This window comes from Candoia aspera, chromosome 1 (assembly GCF_035149785.1).
Source record: "Candoia aspera isolate rCanAsp1 chromosome 1, rCanAsp1.hap2, whole genome shotgun sequence".
Classification (NCBI taxonomy): Eukaryota; Metazoa; Chordata; class Lepidosauria; order Squamata; family Boidae; genus Candoia; species Candoia aspera.
The window spans coordinates 226,614,064-226,637,654 of record NC_086153.1 but is presented as its reverse complement, the minus strand read 5'-3'; the positions used below and the strand labels follow the sequence as shown (position 1 = coordinate 226,637,654).

Here is a 23,591-nt window from a genome sequence, read left to right as displayed (position 1 = left end):
TTCTTTGTAAGAATCCCAGTGACCATCAAGCATCAGGATAATTGTAAGCAATTATGCTGTTCAATTGCAATTCCATCACCACTGGCCACACTGAGTAGAGCTAGTAAGAATTGTTGAACATTTGGGAAGTGACACACTGCCTAACCCTACCCTGGGTGATTTGCTCAAGAGTCTGTAATAACCAACTTGTTTCCACCTCTGCTTTAATGACATGTATCTCATCATCATCATTATTATTATTAGCATTTAGCAGATGTGACTTCTCTTTTTTCTGCACTTATGTCCTAGACTGCCATAATTTACTGTACTTGACTCACTATTTGCAATGTATTGCTTATCACCTTTCGAATTCTTTTTCTGAAAGTAATGTCACTATTCTTTTCATATAATGTAGAAATCAAATGGGGCAAAGCTTTGTCTATGCTACTTTGTGAGTGCTCCTTTTAAAAAAAAATTTGTACCTTGCTCCCCTCACCTTGATACATGACTGATGGGCACTTGGAGGAATGCTTTAGAACATGTGGATCTAAAAAGAGGAAGGGCTCTAGGTTTTATATATAAATAAAACTTTTAAAAATATATATCCACTGGATAGCATGTCTGGATGCTTAGGAACTGAGCATATGGATTACTGAAGGCTTGATTGATAACTTGGATGGGTAACTCCTGACTGGACAAATTGGCAAGTGTTCAGCAGAATAGTTGACTATCTGTACAGAAGGTTTTCCCTTGTGGAACAGAGAGACCACACCTGAGGAACGCTTATAATTTGGGAGCATAATAAACATTGTGGTTACCACAATGTGTTGCCTAGCCTAGGTAAACTTCAAATGTGTCACTGAAATCCCTTGCGTTAATCTGAATGGTTTTTGAGCAACCACTGAGCCAGCCCACCAGGATGCAATGCTAGGCCATGATTAATCTCAAATTACATTACTGTATTCCAGAGCAGACTTTGCTATATTCACTTTGATTTGCTTATTGTTCTCCTGGCAATACAATTAGTGAATTAAATTCACTAATTCACATCAAAAAATGTATTTAGTCATAGAGAGAATTCCTACTGGCTGGGTTATTATTGCCACAGACTTCATAACCTTATGCTGAGCCTTTTCTGAGCACTGTGTTGTAGATGGCCCAGAGTACTTAATGTATTCATTCCTTCATTCTCAGATCAGCTTCCTATCATCTAGGTCTCCACGTGTTCTGTTTCTCTCTTCTGCAATTAGTTAGAAGTTACCAAGTAGACAGAGACTTTTGTTTTGTCCTCGCAACCAGTATTGACAAGACACTATCTCAAATCTTTAATTGGGCCCTCATCATGTAAGGGTAGAAATCTGTTTTGATATCACAAGCTAGAGACTCCTAAAATTGAAATGGAACTTGGTCCCATCTCAGCCATAAATATTAATCAGTTGCTTGTATGGATAATGCCTTGAAATCATTATTAGCAAAGCAAATCCCAGCCTGGTGATCTGTTGCAGTCATAATCTTTATAGCCAGACAAAGGGAATACCAAGGCAAGAACTGCCTCTAATCCCACCCCCCAATACACTTACAGAACAATTACACGATAAATATATTCCAAACACACATAAATTAAGCAGCACAGTTTAACCAGGGCACTAGCCCAGGCAGAGTTCTTCTTTTCTAAAAGTCTATGAGCAGGAGAAGAGCACAAAACTATTTTTGATGGTCCATTCCTGGATGCTCTCACTGTCTTTCTTTTGGGGCTCAACAAGAACTGCTCATAGCAGGACGTTCCTCTCCCTGTGAGCGGGGTTCTGCACTTCCTCTTCCTCTTCTGAGCCCGAAGGGTCCGAGCTGAAGCTGAAGGTGTCGGCATTGTGGTTCAGGAATTGCACACTGGCCCTGTGTTTCTTACATTCACCCCCACAGCTCTTCTCTTCTTCCTCTTCTCCTCGCCCCTCTCCAGGGAGCAGTTTTTCTGGGGCCTTGCTCACCACTCTCTGCTTCTCCACTTCAGCTTGGGTTACCTGCTCCTTGGCCTTCCGACTTCGCTTCCACTTCATCCTGCGGTTCTGAAACCAGATTTTCACCTGGGAGAGATCAACAGAGGATGACCAAACTTCAGTGACCCTTCAGCACCCTCCCAGCTTCTATGCTATTCTTATGAAGCTCAGAGCAGAGGTGGAAAACTGCCCTCTCTGCACCTTAACCGCCAATGACTTGAAACCCTCTTTGTCTATTGTTAGTTATTGTGAGTTCAAGGTGTCATACACAGCACTCTCTTCTCCAGGTTTTCCCCAATGACAACAATCCTTTAAAGTAAGTGGGACTGAGAGACAATGATTGGCTCAAAGTCACCCAATTAACTTTCATAGCTTAGAACAGGCTTCAGCCTGGGTCTCCCCAGTATAATGTATTAGTCCAATACATTAACCATTCCCATACAGTGACCAATGAATAAAAAAGTACTTATTTTCATTACTTGTAAAACAGTTACTTGGGTTAGTTTCTGCAGCCCATAAAAATCTCTCTGCAGGACTGCCTGCAGTTTCTGTCAAAGAATGTAGAAAGTTACAGAATGACTATACTGTCACTTCAGCAAGATTCTTCTGTGGCTCTCTGAGGCAAATTCCACCCAGCTTTGAAGTTATTCAAGTGCTAGGAAGGCTTCAGAAAGGCAGAGAGTGAGCCTGCCAAATAAATCAATAAATGTTGTTGCTTTTGTATATCTGGAAAATGCCAGACTGGGGGACTTCCCCCCTTGCATGAACATCCGTAGGCTCCTGCTGCTTTTGTCCAAATCACAGCATGTTGCAGTTAATCCCAGGAACAAGAATCCAAAAGCTCTGATTAATAGTATTTATTAAATGAAGGCTAATGTACAACACAAGAATTAAATGAAGGCTGATGTACAACACAAGAATTTCTTGCACTCTTTTGATGCACAGAGAAGGAGATATGTCTCTTTTTTTAAGTAGGGCAATCTGCATTTCTTAACTGTTTTAATAACTGCTATTCCATTTATCAGTATATGAAACACTCTTATGAGGAAAGGAGGATGAGAAAAATTGAATGACTGAAATACCTACTTTCTGATGATAGGAAACAATTTCAGCATTGCTTATAAAATGTAGAGGACTAACTTATTTACTCCATGCTCTAATTCAAGGGTGGACAGCTATAGACTGCAAACCTGATGAGACCCCACATCTCACCTAACTATCTGGCTGTGCCATCCTCATAACACTCAAGATGAACAGTGGGAAATGGGGGTGGGAAGACAATCACAGAGATTATTTAAACTTCATCTTCTCCCTGATCTCCTAAATGCACATGCTCCTGAGTTGATTGTGCATGAAAAAGATAAGAGGAGTATGGACTGTGGGGAGTACATTAGTAACTCTATGTATATGCCCTCTTTTTTTTTTTTTTGCTTATTATATACCAGTGTTTTCAATCTGTGGCTCCTAGATCTATGTACTAACCAGGCAACTGTTGGTGGTAAAGTCCTTAAGGCAAAAATCCATTCTGCCCCTTTACTTCTCAGTGCTATTATTCATTGCTCCACAAGAGTATCTGTTCCTTTTTTATTATTATTATTATTCTACCCATGACTATCAGCAGATGGCAGCACCTAGCAGACCTTGGTTCTTCCCACAAAGCAGATCATCAGTTCTGGTTAGAGATGTCATCAGGAAATCCCAAGGCTGCAGCTGAACTGGGAAGATTAAAAAAAAAAAAAACCAAAAAGAAAGCAGTGGCAACCCACTTCCTTACTGTTACCAGAAAGCCACACGGAGGTGTCCATGAAGTCACCAGGAGTTGCCCTTGACTCAAGGGAGACTTTGCAAAGTAAAAAAGATATCAAGGCAGATTATCCACCTTTCATACATTTTGTACCTGCCGCTAACTCCCTTGACATGCTGACAGTCATTGAGATCACGGTTCTCTTTACTGGGTGATACCTGTGTCTCGGTTAGCATCAGCGACGTGGCCACCTCGAAACGTTTGGGCCGTGAGAGATATTTGTTGATCTTAAACTGGTTCTCCAGCTCAAGAAGCTGCTGGCTGGTAAAAGCTGTTCGAGGTCGACGGCATTTGCCCATCAGATTGGATGGTGGGGAACCTGAAAGGAAAAAATTAAATCAGGATGTGGTCCAAAATGAAAGGATTGGGAGTACCCACGCAGCAAGCGCCAAATGGTATGTATGCAACCTTTTCAAAACTTCACCACTGCCTGAAACAAGTACTGTATATATCACTGCTTAGGTTTCTGCTATGCAGATGTTTGCAGGGGGCATCAATACATTCAGAAGCAGGGCCTGTCTCACACAGGTATTTTGGAAAAGTTGTGGTTAACTATTCTTACTAAGCACCATCAGGGGTCTCTATGCTGTCCTTCTCATAGTTTAACAACCTAAAACTTAAACTGTCTATATTTGTTAATGCAGAATATGTTATTGCTGTAAGTCAAAGTGCATGTAGTTGCCCCAGGCAGTCACACAACAGCAGAAGCTGACTTCTCTGATTTTGTTTTCTTCCTGTTGATAGAGAGGGATACTTCTGAAACTTCCTTCTCTCACAATTATGAGCCAAATATACTGCTATCTCCAGTTGGTCTTTAGGCTTAAAGAACCACTATATTGCTGCTGATGCTGTGGTTATTATTTCAGAGACTGTTGCCGCCATATTTAAAGGCACTTGGATACTACTATTGGTTATAAAAGGTGTATCTACAACCAAATATATGCAACCAGTTGCTTGTTTAGCAACTGTCAAATAAAATGCTATATTTAATAGATGGACGTGCAGTTGGGACAGCTGATTTCTTTTTTTCTGCTCTTCCCTTGGTTTTGCTCATGGGTCTTTAACAGAAATCTACCATGCAAACATTAAACAACTAATAATCTCCCCATGATATCTTTTATCCCAGGAAAAGCTTCACTTACTGATTTTATCTGAAAGTGTTAAGGGCCCTATTTCTTGGCTATATTAACATCTATAGAAATAGTTTTACAGGTACATGGTGACTATATATATGTTTTTGGGATTGTACACCACCCAGAATCACTTGATGAGATGGACAGCTGTAGAAATCAAACAAACAAATAAATAGTGAAGATTTTTGCAACAAAACTAGTCTTTTATAACTAGTAAATAATTCCCTTAAGTATTTCATTCATTTTTGTTCAACTGCTGTTTGCTGCTTCATTGGTATTTTCTTTATCACCGAGAACCAGAAGATTGAGCTCTATCCAGCCTTGGAAGCTCTCTTATTTCTCAGCCTATTATCGTATAGAGTTGAAATGGTAATAAAATAAAAGGAGACTCATAGTAATAATTTATGTTTATTTCTGTTATGATTTATATCCTGCCTTCTGGCAAATAGGGCAAAGCTCCCTAGAGGAAAAGTGGCATACAAAGGTAATACGTATATAAATATATTTGCTTCCTGGGAACATGATTTCAGGAGTTTTAGGTAACATTAGGTATCCTAATGTTAGAACTACGACATTTGGCTTGAAAAACGCCAGATGTCCACTACACGCACCAAAGAGATACAAAAAAAATCTCTCACTCTTTGTTTTCATATAGCAGTCATCTGGAATGTTATGTTACCATGTCACTTTCACATAAAGAGTCCAATTTTATTACTGATGATACCACATGACCAGTTCAGTATGAGAACAGGAATCATTGCATATATTCTGAATGGGTAGGTCTTCATATCTGTCTCTTTCTGTTTGTTTGTTTGTTTGTTTCTCTCTCTCTCTCTCTCTCTCACACACACACACAGAAACACACAGAGCGGTGCTTCTTTCAGGGAGTAAAAGTCTTCTCAAACTCCCCTCCGCAGAACTGGCTCGTCCTTTCATTTACTCCCCTCTGGAAACTCACAAACAATAGAACATGAATATCTATGGTAGTATTTCCTTACTACCTGTGGCATTTGATTAAGTTTATGAGGCCTGGCAGACTGTATGAAGAGAAATAAGCTTGACATGTTGAGCCTGCTTCTTTTCCTTCAGGTAATGATTTTATGGCCTGGCTGATATTAACCTATCTGATAAGCTATCAGCACTTGCTTTGGCAATTGCAATAAATTCTGTTGTTGAAATTAAACCTCCTTTATTAGCATAAAGTGTATTTAATTACCTCCAGCTGTCCCGGGCAGTGATAAAGGCAGCCTGCCTCCACAGAGGCTTAGGAGCACCTAGCTGGCTAATGAGCTGTTATCAGAGCAAGTTGCTGAATCAGGGGGAGGCGGAACAAAAGAAGCTTTGAGGGAAGGCTGCAGCTTGCCCCACATGGGCAGAACAGGAAGGGTGTGCTTGGTACTCCCACCATCACCTATTTTATGGTCTGTCTCCTGGATTAGCTTTTATGGCCCTTGACTAAACAGAGAACAGACATTCAGTGGTGAAAGTGGGCTGGAACAAGGAGGTACAGAGGATCGGAGAAACATGATGAGAGTTCTAAGCAAACACACAACCCACTTGGATCACTGCATGTGTTTAAACAAAACATGTGAGTCTGGAGAGGTAAATAATCAGACATCTGAGAGAGGTCCCATGCTGCAGGGGGAGGGGGCAGGCAGATGCCACAAGACTTCACATATCCCCAAACTTCATTCTCTTAGATTTTGGAGCTGCCCCTGAAGCTTCCAGAAATTAGCATTCTGTGTTGGGGGATAAGAAATATTCAAAAATTGTAATGTCAGCCTTGGCATACATTTTGGGGTGGTCCTTCAGTTGCTTTCAACTCTTCCTGATCCAGTGAACAACATTTTTAAAAAGACATACCCAAATCACCCTCCAAATAATCTAGGAAAGGTCCAAAAATCTCCTGCCAGTGTGCATGAGAAGGCCCTGTTTATTTTGCATCATCACCCACCCACTATAGACCTCACTGTCCTAAAACTGTGGCCCTCAGCCACCCAAAGTGTCCCTCCCACAAAAGTGCTGACTGTTTTGGATATTGCCTTAAATGAAAGTGGCTAAGTTAGATTGTTTCAACAGTTGTTAGCACCTGGCAAACCTTGTCTGCACACAAAAGTTAAGCAGGGTCTGGTCTCTGTATTAATGGAAATCTTAGAGCTAAGGCTAGACTGGAAAATTGGAAAAAAAGTATCCTGGGAGAAAACAAGTATAAATCACTTCCAAGAAAATGGCATGGTTTTAGTTTTTGCTGAGGGCACCTTTAGATTAAATTATCTCCTTCTACACCCGAAGTGAACTAATCCACTGAAGGCTCCCAGGTCTAGAGGAAACTGACAAAAGAGTTTCCTTTAGTCCTTAGTTATCTTAACTGCCTTGAATTTCAAAATCCGAACTTTATATCATGGCTGTTGAGGCTTTTGCTGTTCTGACTCCTGCATCAGGAAGGAAAGAAGGAAGGTAGATAAACAGGTATATTGAAATAGTTATTCAGATGAAGTATTCAGTGTTTTAATTAATGGCTTGTAAGATGTGAAGGAATTTGCAGATGATATAAAATATGGTGGCACAATTTTTACCTTAGATGCAATGGGAAAAAAATTAAATAATCTTGAATTTGACTTTGGGCTGAAAATAACAGAAATAAATTTAACAGAGACAAATATTTCTATGCTTAGGAAAAAGACATCAAGTGCGCAGGTATAGGATGGGACACACCTGACTTTTGAAAAATATCTTGGAATGGGACTTGATGGAAAAATGCAGATAAGCCAGTCATATGCTATATATATAAAAAGGTAAATGCAATTTTAGATGGCATCAACAGAAGCACTGCTTTCAAATCACAAGAAATAATTTTTGATTCTGTCCCACCTTGAGTATTGTGTACCATTCTGGATCTTGCACTATAAGAAGAATGTATAGAAACTGCAGCATGTACAAAAAGCAAGGGAATGATCAAGGGACTAGAAGCTAAGTCATGTGAAGAGAGATTGAAGGAGCTGGATACATTTACCCTTGAGAAAAGAATGGGCAGGATGGCACAACTCTTCAGTATGTGAAAGGATGTCACACAGAAGGTCAGGACCTCACCTCCCTTGCTCCAAAGTTCAGAAAACAGAATAATTGATTTAAGTCACAGGAAAGAAGATTCCCATTGAATAGTAGAAGAAGAAAAACACCTTTCCTGATAATAAAAGCAGTTGACAGTGGAACCAATTAGCCACAGTGATAGACTCACCTTCTTTGGATGTGTTCATGTGGAAGCTGTCTGGGATGCTTTCATTTGGCTCCCTGCATTGAGCAGGGAGCTGGACTCCATAGCCTGAATGGCTCCAGCCAGTTCTGTAAGTCTATGAGTTTGTGAAGTCATTTCTTGAAAGTCTTGCTGGAGCAATAGGTTGGAGAAACTTGGTGGACCTCTTCACCATTAGCCATGCTGGCTGTGACTGAGGGTAGTTGTTATCCAGCAACATTATGAGGGCCACGGATGCTCTCCCTCTTCCCTAGTTGGTAGAACTAGTCTGCTGGGCATTTTTTCAACAACAAAACATTTCACTAAATGAAAATTTTAAAACAAACATTTAATTTAAACAGGTCTAATCTGGCCAACATGTCTTATGAGTGGCAGTTGATCCTATGCAAAAGTCTAACTAAGCCCACTGATTTCAGGAAAAGCTACAGAAAATATTTCAGACAACTTTTAGATAAAAGCAAGCCTGTGTGCACTGTATGTATAATTAAGCTAAAAGTAAAAGAGAAGCGGTGTTCATATTTGATGGCACAATAAGCCTCAACAAGTGTCACTAGTATGTCGGATTATTGTTGCTGGACCTATTCAAAGGCAGTGGTCTGAGAAAGTCCAATACTCTATTAGTCTCTCAGAGGTACAAATGTGTGCCGGGGTTACGCTGCATGGATACAGATAAAACGTAGATTCCCAGGAATAATTACACGTTAGAAAGAAAATACATACAGTATACATGTACTGCAGGATAGAAAAATCAGAAAGATTAACAGTGCAATCCTGCACGTGCCTGCTCAAGCATCATTTAGATGAATGGGGTTTGTTCCCAGATCAGTACATAGAATGCAACCCATTGTAAATTGCAGCACAATGGGTTATGTAGTTTGCAACATGTTTTAGGTTGCAACTGCAACAAAAAAAGAATTAATGCAGTCTTGAAGTTAGAAAGGAGCCAAGGATGGGGAAAAGTTTAACTCATTAAATTTAACTCATTAAGCTTCTGTGGCCAAGATGACTTATGCTAAAGTGGAAGTGAAGGTTCATAAAGATTCAGAATTCAAAGTGTAAATGTTGGTGGTGTGGACTCTGATCATGAAACTGATACCTCAAAATTTGGATTCATTTAACTTCTTTTTATTTGTATCATGCATGAAAACTCATAAGCTGCTAACTATTGAATGCTAACACAGAATGCTAACAGAGACTACCAAATACTAAATAAAACTGCATATTAACTGTAAAAAAACTATAAACTAGTAAAAAATGAACGGATTGTCATCTCCCAAATACTGTGATACAGTATATCAGCAATTGGTAAGTGTTGTTGATTATCAAATCTACAATGCAGCTAATGAATGAAACTTATATTCAGCACTATTTCCAGAGTGCAATTGAGAACGAAAAGTGCAACTAAAAAAGTGAGGATTAGCAATGCTACACTTTTACATCCATTTTCCTAAATAAATGTTTTCAGCGCTGATCCAGCTCATCTCAGCACGATTCATGCTATTGGAACAGGCGGAATCCAGACTCATTCATTCTTGGAAGAGATACATGGAAAATTAGTGAAATATTTATACAGTTATTTTTTGTTTGCCTGTTGATTTATATAATCTTTCCACATTGAGGGCAGAACCCTTTTAAAGCAGTGAGGTGGGCTAAAAATGGAATGAACCAATGATGAAACGAACTGTTATTTATTTATTTTATTTATTTTTCAAATTTCTATCACTGCCCATCTCTCCCGAAAAGGGGACTATTCCCCCAGCTTAAAAAAAAGCCCACAATATTTTCATGTCCTATTTATCTATTGGGGTAAAATGATTAAACCGTTATTTTTTACCCAGTAACCCTGAGTTATGAATGATCATCCAGGTCATCCAGGAGGAGTGAAGGAAGCAACTCCAGCTGCTGAAATCTGGCTGTGCTGCTGTCTCTTCTGGGCCCTTGTCATTCTGGAACCTGAGGAACTTTCTTCAGATCCCAGTCCTGGGAACAGGGTCCTTGCTGCTGCTCTCAGAGAAGACATTATATTCCATGAGTTTGTTCATTTTCCTTCCTTCCTTCTTTTATTCCTGTCCAATAACAATGCCTTCAGGCTGCCTAGCTAGAGGAAGTTCCTAAGGGGGCCGGGACTATGATCCCTGCTGCCAAGGCCAATTGCTTAGTCCACAGTTTCTCAATCTTGGCAACTTTTAAGATGTGTGGACTTCAACTCCCAGAATTCCCCAGTCAGCATGCTGGTTGAGGAATTCTGGGAGCTGAAGTCCACACATCTTAAAGTTGCCAAGGTTGAGAAACTCTGGCTTTGTCAGTCTTTGGATAAATTACAATGGGTCAGTGTCCTGAGAGAAAATAAATCTTGTTTTCTCTGGGAAAGAGAGCGGAGGAATTAGATTCATTAAGCTAATTTGCTGCTTCAGGGGATGTGTGAGGCATTTCTTCTATTTTTATAGTCCCACCCAGGGGGTTTTCTGGGAGTTGTAATCCAACCTCTTCAGGGGGAATGGATTCAACACATTTGAGCTGAAGTCAAGGAGAAACATATGCCCAAATTTCCTAATTTGATAGGAACAAATCCTGCTAATATGGGCTGCATCAGGAAATTACCAGTTTGGTTTGTTTGTCTGTTTTTTAATTGCTGTTCCTATCCCAGGATTTCCCAGAAGCAGTCAAGATAAATAAGTAATATAAAGTTAAACAATTTGCAATACTTGTAACGGATGTTGAAACAGAGAGATGCCTATATTTATTATTCATAATTTAACTGCACACCTGCTTTCCAGATACTAGCTTCGGGAGTCCCTTAGTAAAATGAAGTGTAAGTAACAACATTTTGGGGAGAAAAATCCCTGTGCAGCCTGGGACCGCTGTGTAACTCAAAGGCAGAAACGTGAAGGCAAGTATCAGCTTTTTTTGAATAAGGATAGAAATGGAAGTTCATCAGGCTAGAGAGGGCTGGACCACAGCAAGGAATTAAAGATGAAAATATTTTTAAATGACAAACAGACTGAATTTTTTTAAAAGGGAGAGATGAAATTTTTTAAAACTTTTTTTTCTTTCTCTAAAATGACTGCTTATTGCTTAAATCTGCACCCTTCCCCAACCAGGTGCCCGCCAGATATTGGAATTCCGCTCTTCTAATTCCCGCACATCTAGAGGGCATAGAAATGAGGAAGGGCGGCCTGGGTGCAGGGGTATTTGCAGAGAAGGGTGGCCACGCTTGTAAAAAACGGCGGGGTCTCGATCGCATGGTTGTGGCCGCCTTGTTGTCTTTTTTGACACCCCCCCTTACGGACACGCCAGGTACCCATGTTCCAGACCCCAAAGCGGCTTCCCACCGTTTTCCCGAGTTTCCTGCCGCTCTGTCCTGGCGCTGGAATTGGGATCCCGTCGGATTTGGGCGGGAGCTTTCTGGCCGCGCCGGTTCAAAGGAAAGCGGGGAAAGAATGCCGATTGCTTGAGATCGTTCCCCTTGTTTGTCCTCCTCTTCCTCTTCCTCCAGCATCACCTTCCTCCCTTGGGACCCACGCCCTACGAAAGCTTCTGCGACGTAATATCAGCGTACCTCTTGCGCCGTCCAGCGCGTTTTCCCCTGCCAGGACTGTCCCAGGATTACCTCATTCTTCCAATGAGACGCTCCGCGGGGGAGGTCTTTCATTTAATTACGCCACCCCCTTTAAATTGGCGGTCTGAATGTGAACCGCCGTCTAAACCCCAATCTCGTGATTGCCCTGATCCTCTGGATATCTTTTAACATCTTGCCCTGCCAAAATAGCGCTTTCGCTCGACTGGATATATTGAGAATCAGAGCGTGAGACCAGACTCTTTTCTCCACTCTGTGGTCCAGTCACAAGCAGAGCGAAAGAAGTGTGTGTGTTGTGCTCGCGCGCGCCTGTGCCTTCTGATTCACCAGCAACACCGGTGCTCTTTTAATTCCTCTGTCGTGTGTATGTGATAATTAAAATTGCTGGGCCGGGGAGTGGGGGGAAGCAATCCGTGATTTATTCAAAAACCCTTGGTTGATCTCGAAAAATCAAGCAGCAAGATCGGGTTTGGTGAATCCCAGGAGGTTGCAGGATAGAACTCGGAGAAAATCAGAGGCAGACCACTTCTGTGTCACTGTTAAAAAAAACTTGGCGATCGTGCCCCCGAAGTCACCAGAAGTCGAGTTTCATCCAAAGAAAACGTTACTTTGTTTATAGCGCCCGTCAGTTGCCTCGCAGATGCGGCAGGCCTGGATGCCATCCCATTGTTCTAAGTGAATTATTTGTTTATGCATTGGTCGTTTTCTTAGCCTGCCCCAATCCACAGACTCCGATGAACCGATTAAACCCTGCCTAGCCAGCTTTAACGTAAAGGAGCCCCTTGCCCCCAAAGCTGGAAATAAGCTGACTGTCCAACAAAACCACCCCTTCCTTCCTTTGCAGAGAAAGGCCTTTCACCTAGAGGAGGAGGGACGGTCCTCTGGGGCAGGTCAGGCCTAGTTTCTCAAAGTAGCACCCTCACTTGGAGTCCCAGTATCTTTGGGGACAAGCAGTTATTCTTCCGGGATGCCCAGGGAGGCCAGAAGAATAACTGTCTCCCTGGGCATAATTGCCAGGCCATTCCTTCTCTCCTGGGCACTCCCTTAGCTACGGCAGTGATTTCACAGGCTCACTCTAAAGGGCAATGCGCTGAAAACCAGCCGCTTGAGGAATTCTTCTGCAGAAGCAGCCTGGTGACCAAGCGCTCTTTTCTGAAAAAGGGTGGTGGTGGTGATATCAGCTCTTTCTTAGCACTTAGTCTAAGCGAGCAAGCCCGACTTTCAACTCTTACCACCTGCACGGGGTGGGAGGGGGAACATGATCTTAAAAGGAGAGGCCGGGGAAATAGTGCAGAAATTTTGTTACAAGGCGCATTTGAACATGCGTGTGCGCCAGAGACAGAGAGCACATACATTCGGAGGGGAGAAATATCGGAAATTAAAACCCAGGCAAAGCATTCCAGCAGACAGGATCAGGACTCCCACCCTGTCCCGCAACTGCTGAAGCCGAGGTGGCCACAGCTGTCTGTCTGTCTCTCCCTCCTCCTCCCCTTTGTCGCCTTCTGTCACGCTCTTGTTTCTTGAATGGCATCAGCCTGGTCAGCCCGCCTCCAGCACGGCCAGGCGCCCAGCTTCATTGACCAGCTAATGAGGCGTGAGATCCAGTCTTGTCCCTGCGCGCTGGAGCGGAAGCATTACAACGGATTTACACTGAGAACGATTTCCTCTCTGCACTTACCGCAACGGGGGGCTGTGGACCCTGCAGCCCTCCTCCTGCCGTCCGCCTGTGCGCTTCCCTGCCTCCAGCCCAGCTCTGGGACCTTCCACCACCCCGCTCACAATCCAAGGGGGCCTTGGGAAATGGCTAGAACAAACCGCGCGTTGATTTCGGGCTGTTGCCGATGTTGGTACCCCACGTTTCCGGAGACACTTAACTGCTAGGCCTCCCGATCCGCGGTTGTCGAACTAAAAGGTTCTGGACCTTATAAGCTAGTGATAAGAAATTCTACCTACAAATACGACTGTAGTAGTGACAATAGGCACGCAGATGCGCATTTACCCCCACTCACCCGGCCAGTAAAGAGGTTTAATGGACGGCCGGGTTCACACCGAGATGACAAGTGCGTTCCTGAAGTTCACAGTGAATGTGTAAACGGCGTCCGCTGAAAAACAAGGTTTGATATCAGCCATCAGGAAAACCTTGACAATTTCAGTTCGGTCGTGCGATGTTGCAGCCCAAGGGATGAATACAGAATTATAAACTGGCTGAATTAGGTGATCTCGATGTGCCAGTTTTAAGGAAGACGAGCTTCCGCGAGTAAAAAAAAGTCGTTTATTGAACAAACCTAATCATAAGGTCCAGACTTCTGAACTGGGCATAGATATTAACAAGACATTAATCGGGAAAATCCATTCATCCAATTCCAAGTTCGGTTTGCACAGTCTAGACTCCAGGTTGCTATCGACATCACAACAGGAAACCAAATCTGGATTATCCGTTTCCTATTGTGAACCACACAACGCTGCGCAATTAGAAAACTATGGCCGAGTTGCAGGTGGCTAAGCCACCACGCAGGGCCGCAACGAGGAGGGGCAACCGGGGCATGTGTCCCGGCCGCCACGCTGGTGGGGTGCCAAAATGAGCGCTGGGGGGGCACCAAAATGGGCGCGGAATCCATGTTTGCCCCGGGTGACACAGGCCCTAGTTGCGGCCCTGCTACCACGTGGTTGTTTGATTTTAAATCACGTTGTGATTTAGTCTTCTGCCTAAGCAGGCGAGGCGTTCCAGCCAATTGTGACCTACGCAGCCCAAAGTGGTTGGACCGACCCCGGCGTAGTGCGATGCGAATTTAGCCGCTCTTTCGATTTCAGGCACCGCTCCGGGCAAGGACACCCCTCTTCGTGTTAAAGAAAGAGAGGAAAAGGAAAAGGAAAAGGAAACCAACAGCGATAAGGCTAACCCAAAAGCAAACGGAATGGCCCTTTTCAGCATCTTAATGTTCCCGTGCCATTTCAGGACAGTATGGCTAGATAACAAAGCTGATTCCTGAGACTGAACTCAGAATTGCTCTTCCTCCGGACATTCCTGGTTCTTTATAAGAGCATCTTATAACTGTGTGTGCTGGAGGAAAATGCTGAGAGTGCCTTGGACTGCAAGAAGATCAAACCAGTCCATCCTCCAGGAAATGAAGCCAGACTGTTCACTTGAGGGAATGATATTAAAGGCAAAACCGAAGTACTTTGGCCACATAATGAGAAGACAGGACACCCTGGGGAAGATGCTGATGCTAGGGGGAGTGGAGGGCAAAAGGAAGAGGGTCCGACCAAGGGCAAGGTGGATGGATGATATTCTAGAGGTGACGGACTCGTCCCTGGGGGAGCTGGGGGTGTTGACGACCGACAGGAAGCTCTGGCGTGGGCTGGCCCATGAAGTCACGAAGAGTTGGAGGCGACTAAATGAATAAACAACAATAACTGTGTGACCATGTACCCCTCCTTCCCGCTTTTAGTTTTAACATTTTGTGACCACGAAAAGCTAGCCGGGCTCTGGAGCATTATTCAAAAACAGGTCCCATGAAATCAGAGATAGCTTTTTTCCCTAGAGAGCGTGGACTGCAGTTAGACTTTTGAAGAGCCAGGAATAGGGTTGCCCTACATACTGCTCTCCCGCCCACCTCCAGCTCGGGCTCCTGAGTGCACGTGACTACGGGGAACTTAGAGGAAATCCGCCCGGTTGCTGGAGAAAGGAGGCGACTTTTTTGCTCATTCTTTAATTCGGTCGCATGCTCGGGTTGCAGAAGGAGGAGAGTCTCTCCAGGGAATCTCTGTCCACTTGCACCTTCTCCGTTACGAAAATGGTGGGGGGGGGGAGGGGAGGTGATGGTTCGTTAGGTTTTCTCAGAAACTTTACAGAAATAAAAGGAGAAAACAGCCCAGCCAATGTAAAGAAAGGGACAAAAAACGAGGGCACAAAAGTTAGCTGCAGATAGAAACCTCAGGTCAATTCCTGCACTGAACGCATTACTCGCCCAAATTATTATATTTTAAAATTGCAACACGGAGTAACTTGCCTCAGCTTCCTACTTCCGGGTATGTTGGACTACAGCTTCTGCTGAATGGAGAGGAGGACGTGGCAGTCTAGACTGGGGATGGCTGCCCTGAGGGGTCTGGCGGTGGGCTAAGTTGGCGGTGGCAGAACATCAACATAGCCCCGTTCCGGAATTTAAAGCGTTTCTATTTCTTTTTACCGTAAGTGGCAGAAACTGCTTAGTTCTTTTAAATGACTTCAGAATGCGGCATTGTAACCATAAAAAATGGGATTGCTGGCGAACTTTTAAACTGATTAAACTGATTAAATTCAAGTATCTGAGAATGACTTCAGCAAAGGATCGTTACCTTGTCGTGGTGCTGGAGCTGGAGCACCTCAGTGATGCCATGAGCTAAACCGTGAAGGGCCACCCAAGACGGGAAGGTCATGACAGAGAGGTCAGACTAAATGCGATCCCTGGGGAAGGTAATGGCAACCCACCCCAGTATTCTTGCCGTGAAAACTCAATGGATCAGTACAAACACAGATATGTCAGTATACCATCGGAAGATGAGACCCCAGGTCGGAAGATGGTCAAAATGCTACTGGGGAGGAACAGAGCATGAGTTCAACTAGCCCCAGACGTGATGACGCAGCTAGCTCAAAGCCCAAAGGACGGCTAGCGGCCGACGGTGCTACTGGTGAACGGTGAATCCGATGTTCTAAGGATCAAGACACCATTGGAACCTGGAATGTAAGATCTATGAGCCAGGGCAAATTGGATGTGGTTATTGGTGAGATGTCAAGATTAAAGATAGACATTTTGGGCATCAGTGAACTGAAATGGACTGGAATGGGCCACTTCACATCAAATGACCACCAGATCTACTACTGTGGACAAGAGGACCACAGAAGAAATGGAGTAGCCTTCATAATTAATAGTAAAGTGGCTAAAGCAGTGCTTGGATACAATGCAAAAAACGACAGAATGATCTCAATTCGAATTCAGGGCAAGCCATCTAACATCACAGTGATCCAAATATACACCCCAACCACAGATGCTGAAGAAGCTGAAGTAGAGCAGTCCTATGAGGATCTGCAGCACCTACTGGACAGCACGCCTAAAAGAGATGTTGTTTTCATCACGGGAGACTGGAATGCTAAGGTGGGCAGTCAAATGACACCTGGAATTACAGGTAAGCATGGCCTGGGAGAACAAACCGAAGCAGGACATAGGCTGATAGAATTTTGCCAAGACAACTCACTCTGCATAACAAACACTCTCTTCCAACAACCTAAGAGACGGCTTTATACATGGACTTCACCAGATGGACAACACCAAAATCAGATTGACTACATCCTTTGCAGCCAAAGGTGGCAGACATCTATACAGTCGGTAAAAACAAGACCTGGAGCTGACTGTAGTTCCGATCACAAACTTCTTCTTGCACAATTTAGGATCAGACTAAAGAGATTAGGGAAGACCCACAGATCAGCTAGATATGAGCTCACTAATATTCCTAAGGAATATGCAGTGGAGGTGAAGAATAGATTTAAGGGACTGGACTTAGTAGATAGGGTCCCGGAAGAACTATGGACAGAAGTTCGCAACATTGTTCAGGAGGCAGCAACAAAATACATCCCAAAGAAAGAGAAAACCAAGAAGGCAAAATGGCTGTTTGCTGAGACACTAGAAGTAGCCCAAGAAAGAAGGAAAGCAAAAGGCAACAGCGATAGGGGGAGATATGCCCAATTAAATGCAAAATTCCAGAGGTTAGCCAGAAGAGATAAGGAATTATTTTTAAACAAGCAATGTGTGGAAATGGAAGAAGACAATAGAATAGGAAGGACAAGAGACCTCTTCCAGAAAATTAGAAACATCGGAGGTAAATTCCAGGCCAAAATGGGTATGATCAAAAACAAAGATGGCAAGGACCTAACAAGAAGAAGAGATCAAGAAAAGGTGGCAAGAATATACGGAAGACCTGTATAGGAAGGATAAGAATATTGGGGACAGCTTTGACGGTGTGGTCAGTGAGCTAGAGCCAGACATCCTAAACAGTGAGGTTGAATGGGCCTTAAGAAGCATTGCTAATAACAAGGCAGCAGGAGACAACGGCATCCCAGCTGAACTGTTCAAAATCTTGCAAGATGATGCTGTCAAGGTAATGCATGCCATATGCCAGCAAATTTGGAAAACACAAGAATGGCCATCAGACTGGAAAAAATCAACTTATATCCCCATACCAAAAAAGGGGAACACTAAAGAATGCTCAAACTATTGAACAGTGGCACTCATTTCACATGCCAGTAAGGTAATGCTCAAGATCCTGCAAGGTAGACTTCAGCAATTCATGGAGCGAGAATTGCCAGATGTACAAGCTGGGTTTAGAAAAGGCAGAGGAACTAGGGACCAAATTGCCAATATCCGCTGGATAATGGAAAAAGACAGGGAGTTTCAGAAAAACATCTATTTCTGTTTTATTGACTATGCTAAAGCCTTTGACTGTGTGGACCATAACAAATTGTGGCAAGTTCTTAGTGGTATGGGGATACCAAGTCATCTTGTCTGCCTCCTGAAGAATCTGTATAACGACCAAGTAGCAACAGTAAGAACAGACCACAGAACAACGGACTGATTTAAGATTGGGAAAGGAGTATGGCAGGGCTGTATACTCTCACCCTACCTATTCAACTTGTGCGCAGAACACATCATGTGACATGCTGGGCTTGAGGAATCCAAGGCTGGGGTTAAAATCACTGGAGGAAACATTAACAATCTCAGGTACGCAGATGATACCACTTTGATGGCTGAAAGCGAAGAGGAACTGAGGAGCCTTATGATGAAGGTGAAAGAAGAAAGTGCAAGAGCTGGCTTGCAGCTAAACCTCAAAAAAACCAAGATTATGGCAAGCAGCTTGATTGATAACTGGCAAATAGAGGGAGGAAATGTAGAGGCAGTGAAAGACTTTGTATTTCTGGGTGCGAAGATTACTGCAGATGCTGACTGCAGTCAGGAAATCAGAAGACGCTTAATCCTTGGGAGAAGAGCAATGACAAATCTCGATAAAATAATTAAGAGCAGAGACATCACACTGACAACAAAGGTCCGCATAGTTAAAGCAATGGTGTTCCCCGTAGTAACATATGGCTGCGAGAGCTGGACCATAAGGAAGGCTGAGAGAAGGAAGATCGATGCTTTTGAACTGTGGTGTTGGAGGAAAATGCTGAGAGTGCCTTGGACTGCAAGAAGATCAAACCAGTCCATCCTCCAGGAAATAAAGCCAGACTGCTCACTTGAGGGAATGGTATTAAAGGCAAAACTGAAATACTTTGGCCACATAATGAGAAGACAGGACACCCTGGAGAAGATGCTGATGCTAGGGAGAGTGGAGGGCAAAAGGAAGAGGGGCCGACCAAGGGCAAGGTGGATGGATGATATTCTAGAGGTGACGGACTCGTCCCTGGGGGAGCTGGGGGTGTTGACGACCGACAGGAAGCTCTGGTGTGGGCTGGTCCATGAAGTCACGAAGAGTCGGAAGTGACCAAACGAATAAACAACAACAACAATCTGAGAATGAAAAAAGCTTAATGCTTATTCCAGCTAGGGGAATGTTTGGGGGAAAAAACATGCTTTAGTGTTTTTTTTAAATAAACCCCCATGATTGTTTAATTTGGACTCTTATTGCCAAGCAGATAGATAGATAGATAGATAGATAGATAGATAGATAGATAGATAGATAGATAGATAGATAGATAGATAGGACAGCAAGTGACACATTTTATTACATTTTTGCAATGGGCACTTTATCCACATTATCGAGCTTGCAATCGGGCCTAGGTTGCGATCGGGTCTAGATTTGCTTAGGTTGCAGATACGATTCTCAGCACCTTCCCCCCAACCAATACACTGCATAAAATGGGATTCTTTTAATCAGTGCCGGAGGAAAGCTAAGTCAAACCTCCGCTAGCAAAAGCGAGCAGACTGGAAAACGTTCCAATTCCACCGTTTGCTTCTATTCGTGCGTGCGTCTGTTTTAATAAAAAAATATATATCATGGTCTATTCACTAGGGTTCGCTGTAGAACAAACACGGAGAGAACGCGCGCATTCCGACCACAAGAAATTGGGCGACGGAGCCGAAGGCAGCGCCCACTCCAGCCTTTCCACTGCGATGTTATTGAGGCGGGATGGGCGGGGAGGTTGGATGCCCAATGGTGGAATAATTCGGACTCAGAGATGCTTGGCGCTCCATCTACCACAGATGACCCCAAGTTCTGCCCCTTAACCTGCCGCCCGCCCTGCGGAATTCAGCAGAGAGGAGGTCTACTATTTTCAGCAGGAGAGGGCCACCCATTGTTTTAGCAAACGGCAGCGTAAGGTTTCGGTGCCTAAATTCAGATTTTCCCCACTTTTCATTTAGTTGTTTCAGCACTGCCTCCCTCCACCCCCACCCCAGTGCAACTCACTTTTGGGACCAGCTGCCTCGAAGGAGCCGAGGAGTTGCAGGAGTGGGAAAGAAAGGTGCGCAGGAGCCTCCAAAGGCGTCTCTGCTCGGGTTTGTGCCGCGGTCTTCCGGGATGCCTCCAGCTGGCCAGAAGATCGAGACCTCCCTTCTCCTAGCTCAGACTGGTAACAAATTAACTGCACCACCCCCGCCCGCTTCGGCCCAAACACCGGGAGGCCTTGGCGGATTAAAGTTCAAAACCTTTACAACTTCCCCTGCCTCGGGTCGGGTGATTGATGTGGGAAAAGCCGCCTTCGGGACAGCGGGTGGGGAGAGGGGTGGCGTCTGGCTCGGCTCTCGCTCCGCTGCCGGCGAGATGACTAGGCGAGCCTCAATCAGGTCGTCTCTGCCGGCCTCCCATATCATGCTGAACCAGGATTATGAAGAAATACTGAATAAACTATCGTGGCACAGTCTCTACTTCACATTAAACCAGTCTTTCATTAAACCGCCATTTGTTGAATAAGCCATTGTGGTGGGTTCACACTTGCCTCTAAGCCACCCGACTATTCTAAGCGAGAGCAAAGCCCGCGACTATTTAACGGGACGTGATTGAACCAGGCTCGGGAGCTGTGCTTGGAAACAAGCGAATTGAGTCCCCCAAAGCAGCCTGGAGCTTTTGCCCCTGTCTGACCACGGCTGCCCACTCCTTTCTGCTGGGCGGGGGGGGGGGGGGGGAGGTGTAGGAAGCTCTCGGGAGGCCGATCGCCTGGCGAAACGTAGCCTTAAACCTCGCCGAGTTCGCCATCCTCCATTCTGCCCTGCTTCCCACAAAGGTCTGACTGCTCGACTCCCAGGTCCACCTTTGCCTAGCCTCCTCCAAGCTGGTGTATTCTAGATCAGTTGGCCACGCCGGTTGGGAATTAGGGGAGCTGTAGTCCAGCCCTCTGGAGGGTTAGACAGGCTGGTTACAAATCCCTGCAGTTTTCTTGGCAAGGTTTTTCAGAAGTGGTTTGCCATTGCCTGCTTCCTAGGGCTGAGAAAGAGTGACTGGCCCAAGGTCACCCAGCTGGCTTCGTGCCTAAGGCGGAACTAGAACTCACCGTCCCCCGGTTTCTAGCCTGGTGCCTTAACCACTGCACCAGACGGGCTCTCGGTCTATACGTTTACCTAGGAATATTGACTGGTCGTATATATCTATTGCACTACCAGGATCTGGCGCGCCTTTCCTTCCACATAAAATTCTTAGAGCCAGGAAGGAATAACCCGCTTCACCCATTCACTCTTATGGACGTGTTAACATTCCAGATCGGCGATGGCCTGGTTCTCACGAACAATAGATGTAAAGATATCCTCCCATCTGGTCTGGATAAGAGCGTACCGGAGCTCCCAGAAAGACTGTCACCAGGGAACCTTTCCCTTTTCGTACTCCGTTCTACATAATGACAGTAAATACTACAGGCTGAGCTGAAATCCCTCCTGGGAGCTTTGCTTTCTATGGGGAATTAATTATACTGTAAAGCTGGAGCTGCTTCTGAGGACCAGCCATTCATAAGCTCCGGCCTTTCCCAGCACCAGGGCGCGGGAAGGTGGCTGGAAGTCCACCCCAGTCCAAATCCCTCTCGAGGCAGAAAACCCAGGGCTGATCTCGCCCACAAACTGCTCTCCAATTCTGCTCCAAGACTTGCAGGGAGAGAGAGTCGCCCCCTCCCGGCCAGCGCACACGCTGGAGGCAGCAACCAAAGGGGTCAATGGGGAAGCGGCTTTTTTTAAAGCCCGCGACGAAGTTTCTCCTCGTTAGCTACGTCAGACATACATATTTAACAGGCGTTATTCTGTAGCCCAAAGAGTCCAGCTCAATGGCACATTGAGCTCAAGATGCGAGGCAACTCCTGGGTTTGTGTGTTTCGATGTCTAGGTACCATTGGTTAGATCTCCCCTCCCCTTTCAAATGGCGGCCTTTCCCACGAGGGAAAACCTTCGCATCAGACAACTGGGTCCAGAACGAAATGCGGTGGGCGGATGACATCAGTCAACTTAATCCAAATTGGCGGCACCTCCAGATTTGTTGGGCTACAATTCATGAGCAGATGACGGAAGTTACAGTCCAACCAGCTGGAAGATCCTGACAGAAACATTTAGGGCTCACCAGCGAGATGCTGAGAGAGCCCTGGGGGTGGGGAGAGGTGAAAGAAGGGGATCGGTTGAGCAGTGCCTCCCGGCCAGTTTGTCACGGATCCCTGGGTTCAACCGCATCAAACCCGTTTTACATAGAAAGCAAATCAAGCAGAAGCCGAGCATCCATTCCTCCCACCCGGTCTCCCCAACACATCCCTTCAAGTGGAAACACGCGGAGGCCCCTCGAGGACTGAAGGACTCGGAGAATTCCTGCGAGGAGTTCGGAAGTTCGAACTTCGAAGCCTCCCGATTTCCCGCAGGGGCCACCTCCCTCCCCTTTCCTCCCCTTCTCAGCGAGCTGAGAAGAGCGGACCGCGTTCACGGGCCTTGGGCGCTCAAGGCTGAGCCAGGCGGGTCAAAGCTACTTCCCACCGCTTTCAAAGCCTGCTGGCCCTCGTCACCCCTTCACTTGGCTCTGAGGCGTCAGCCGCCGCCGCTGCCCTCCTCGGCCCGGCTTTCCTGGTCCTCTCGGCTCTGCGGGGATGCTTTTAACCCCAGGAGCAGAAACGGACGGCGTGTTGCAGCCTGCGAGGGAGGGAGCCGAGCGCTCAGCAGAACAACCCCGAGAAGCCGAGCTTTGCCCGACGCCGGCTGAGAAGGCGCTCCCTTCGGACTCTACGGTGCCAAACCCTCCCTGGCCTCGCGTCCTTTGGCTCCCTTCAGGACGGCTACGCTGGCCTCTTACCGTGGAAATCCGGGAAGCGGGGCGCCATGATCCCGGCTCGAATCCAGTGCTCCAGCGGGAAGGAACCGACCCCCGCGGCCGCCTTCAGATGCTCGGCTCCCGGCTGCGACAGCGGGGGGAAGGCGGCGGGGTAGGCGAAGGCGGGGTGCTGGCCGGCCAGAGCCGGGACGGGGTACAGCGGGGGCGGGTAGATGGCTGGCAAACCGCCGAGTGCCGGCGGGGGCAGGTTCAGCAAGCCGGGCTTCGGGATGAAGGCGACGGTGGGCAGAGGAGCCATGCCCGGCGGCGCGCAGGGAGAGGGCGTCTCGGTCCGCAGGCAGGCGCCGGGACTCCCGGCGGAGCTCTCCGGGGAGACGCTGGGGACCGGCCGGCCCGAGTCCTCGGCCAGCAGGGCGTCGATGCGGAAGTTCTGGGACTTCTCCATGGGCTTCTGCATGCCGGCTCGTTGGAGCCTTGCTGTCGTTTCGGCCCTCCTCTGCGCCCCCGCACTGCGCTACCTTCCCGGTGCGACGTCGCTGGGCGGGCAGCGCTGCTCCAGCCCCTTCCTCGGCGCTCACCTGCCGATTGCCTGGGC

At 45.8% G+C, this 23,591-nt stretch overlaps 1 protein-coding gene across 1 annotated transcript; it reads right to left on the bottom strand.

The window, feature by feature from the left end:
* Window positions 1–454: 454 nt before the first annotated feature.
* LOC134487234 (motor neuron and pancreas homeobox 1-like) lies at window positions 455–23,591 on the bottom strand. Its single transcript, XM_063288905.1, has 3 exons — window positions 23,018–23,591; window positions 3,936–4,096; window positions 455–2,060 (listed from the first exon to the last, which is right to left on the bottom strand). The coding sequence occupies exons 1-3, from the start codon at window positions 23,451–23,453 to the stop codon at window positions 1,749–1,751; spliced, it is 909 nt and encodes a 302-aa protein (XP_063144975.1). The 5' UTR covers window positions 23,454–23,591; the 3' UTR covers window positions 455–1,748.

Bases quoted from the DNA above. Each gene is read 5' to 3' on its own strand.
- LOC134487234 (XM_063288905.1), bottom strand. From the start codon at position 23,453: ATGCAGAAGCCCATGGAGAAGTCCCAGAACTTCCGCATCGACGCCCTG. The intron at 4,097-23,017 runs GTAAGAGGCCAG...TTTTCCTTTCAG, and splicing joins CCGCTTCCCGGATTTCCACG to GTTCCCCACCATCCAATCTG. The intron at 2,061-3,935 runs GTATCACCCAGT...GATCTCTCCCAG, and splicing joins TGATGCTAACCGAGACACAG to GTGAAAATCTGGTTTCAGAA.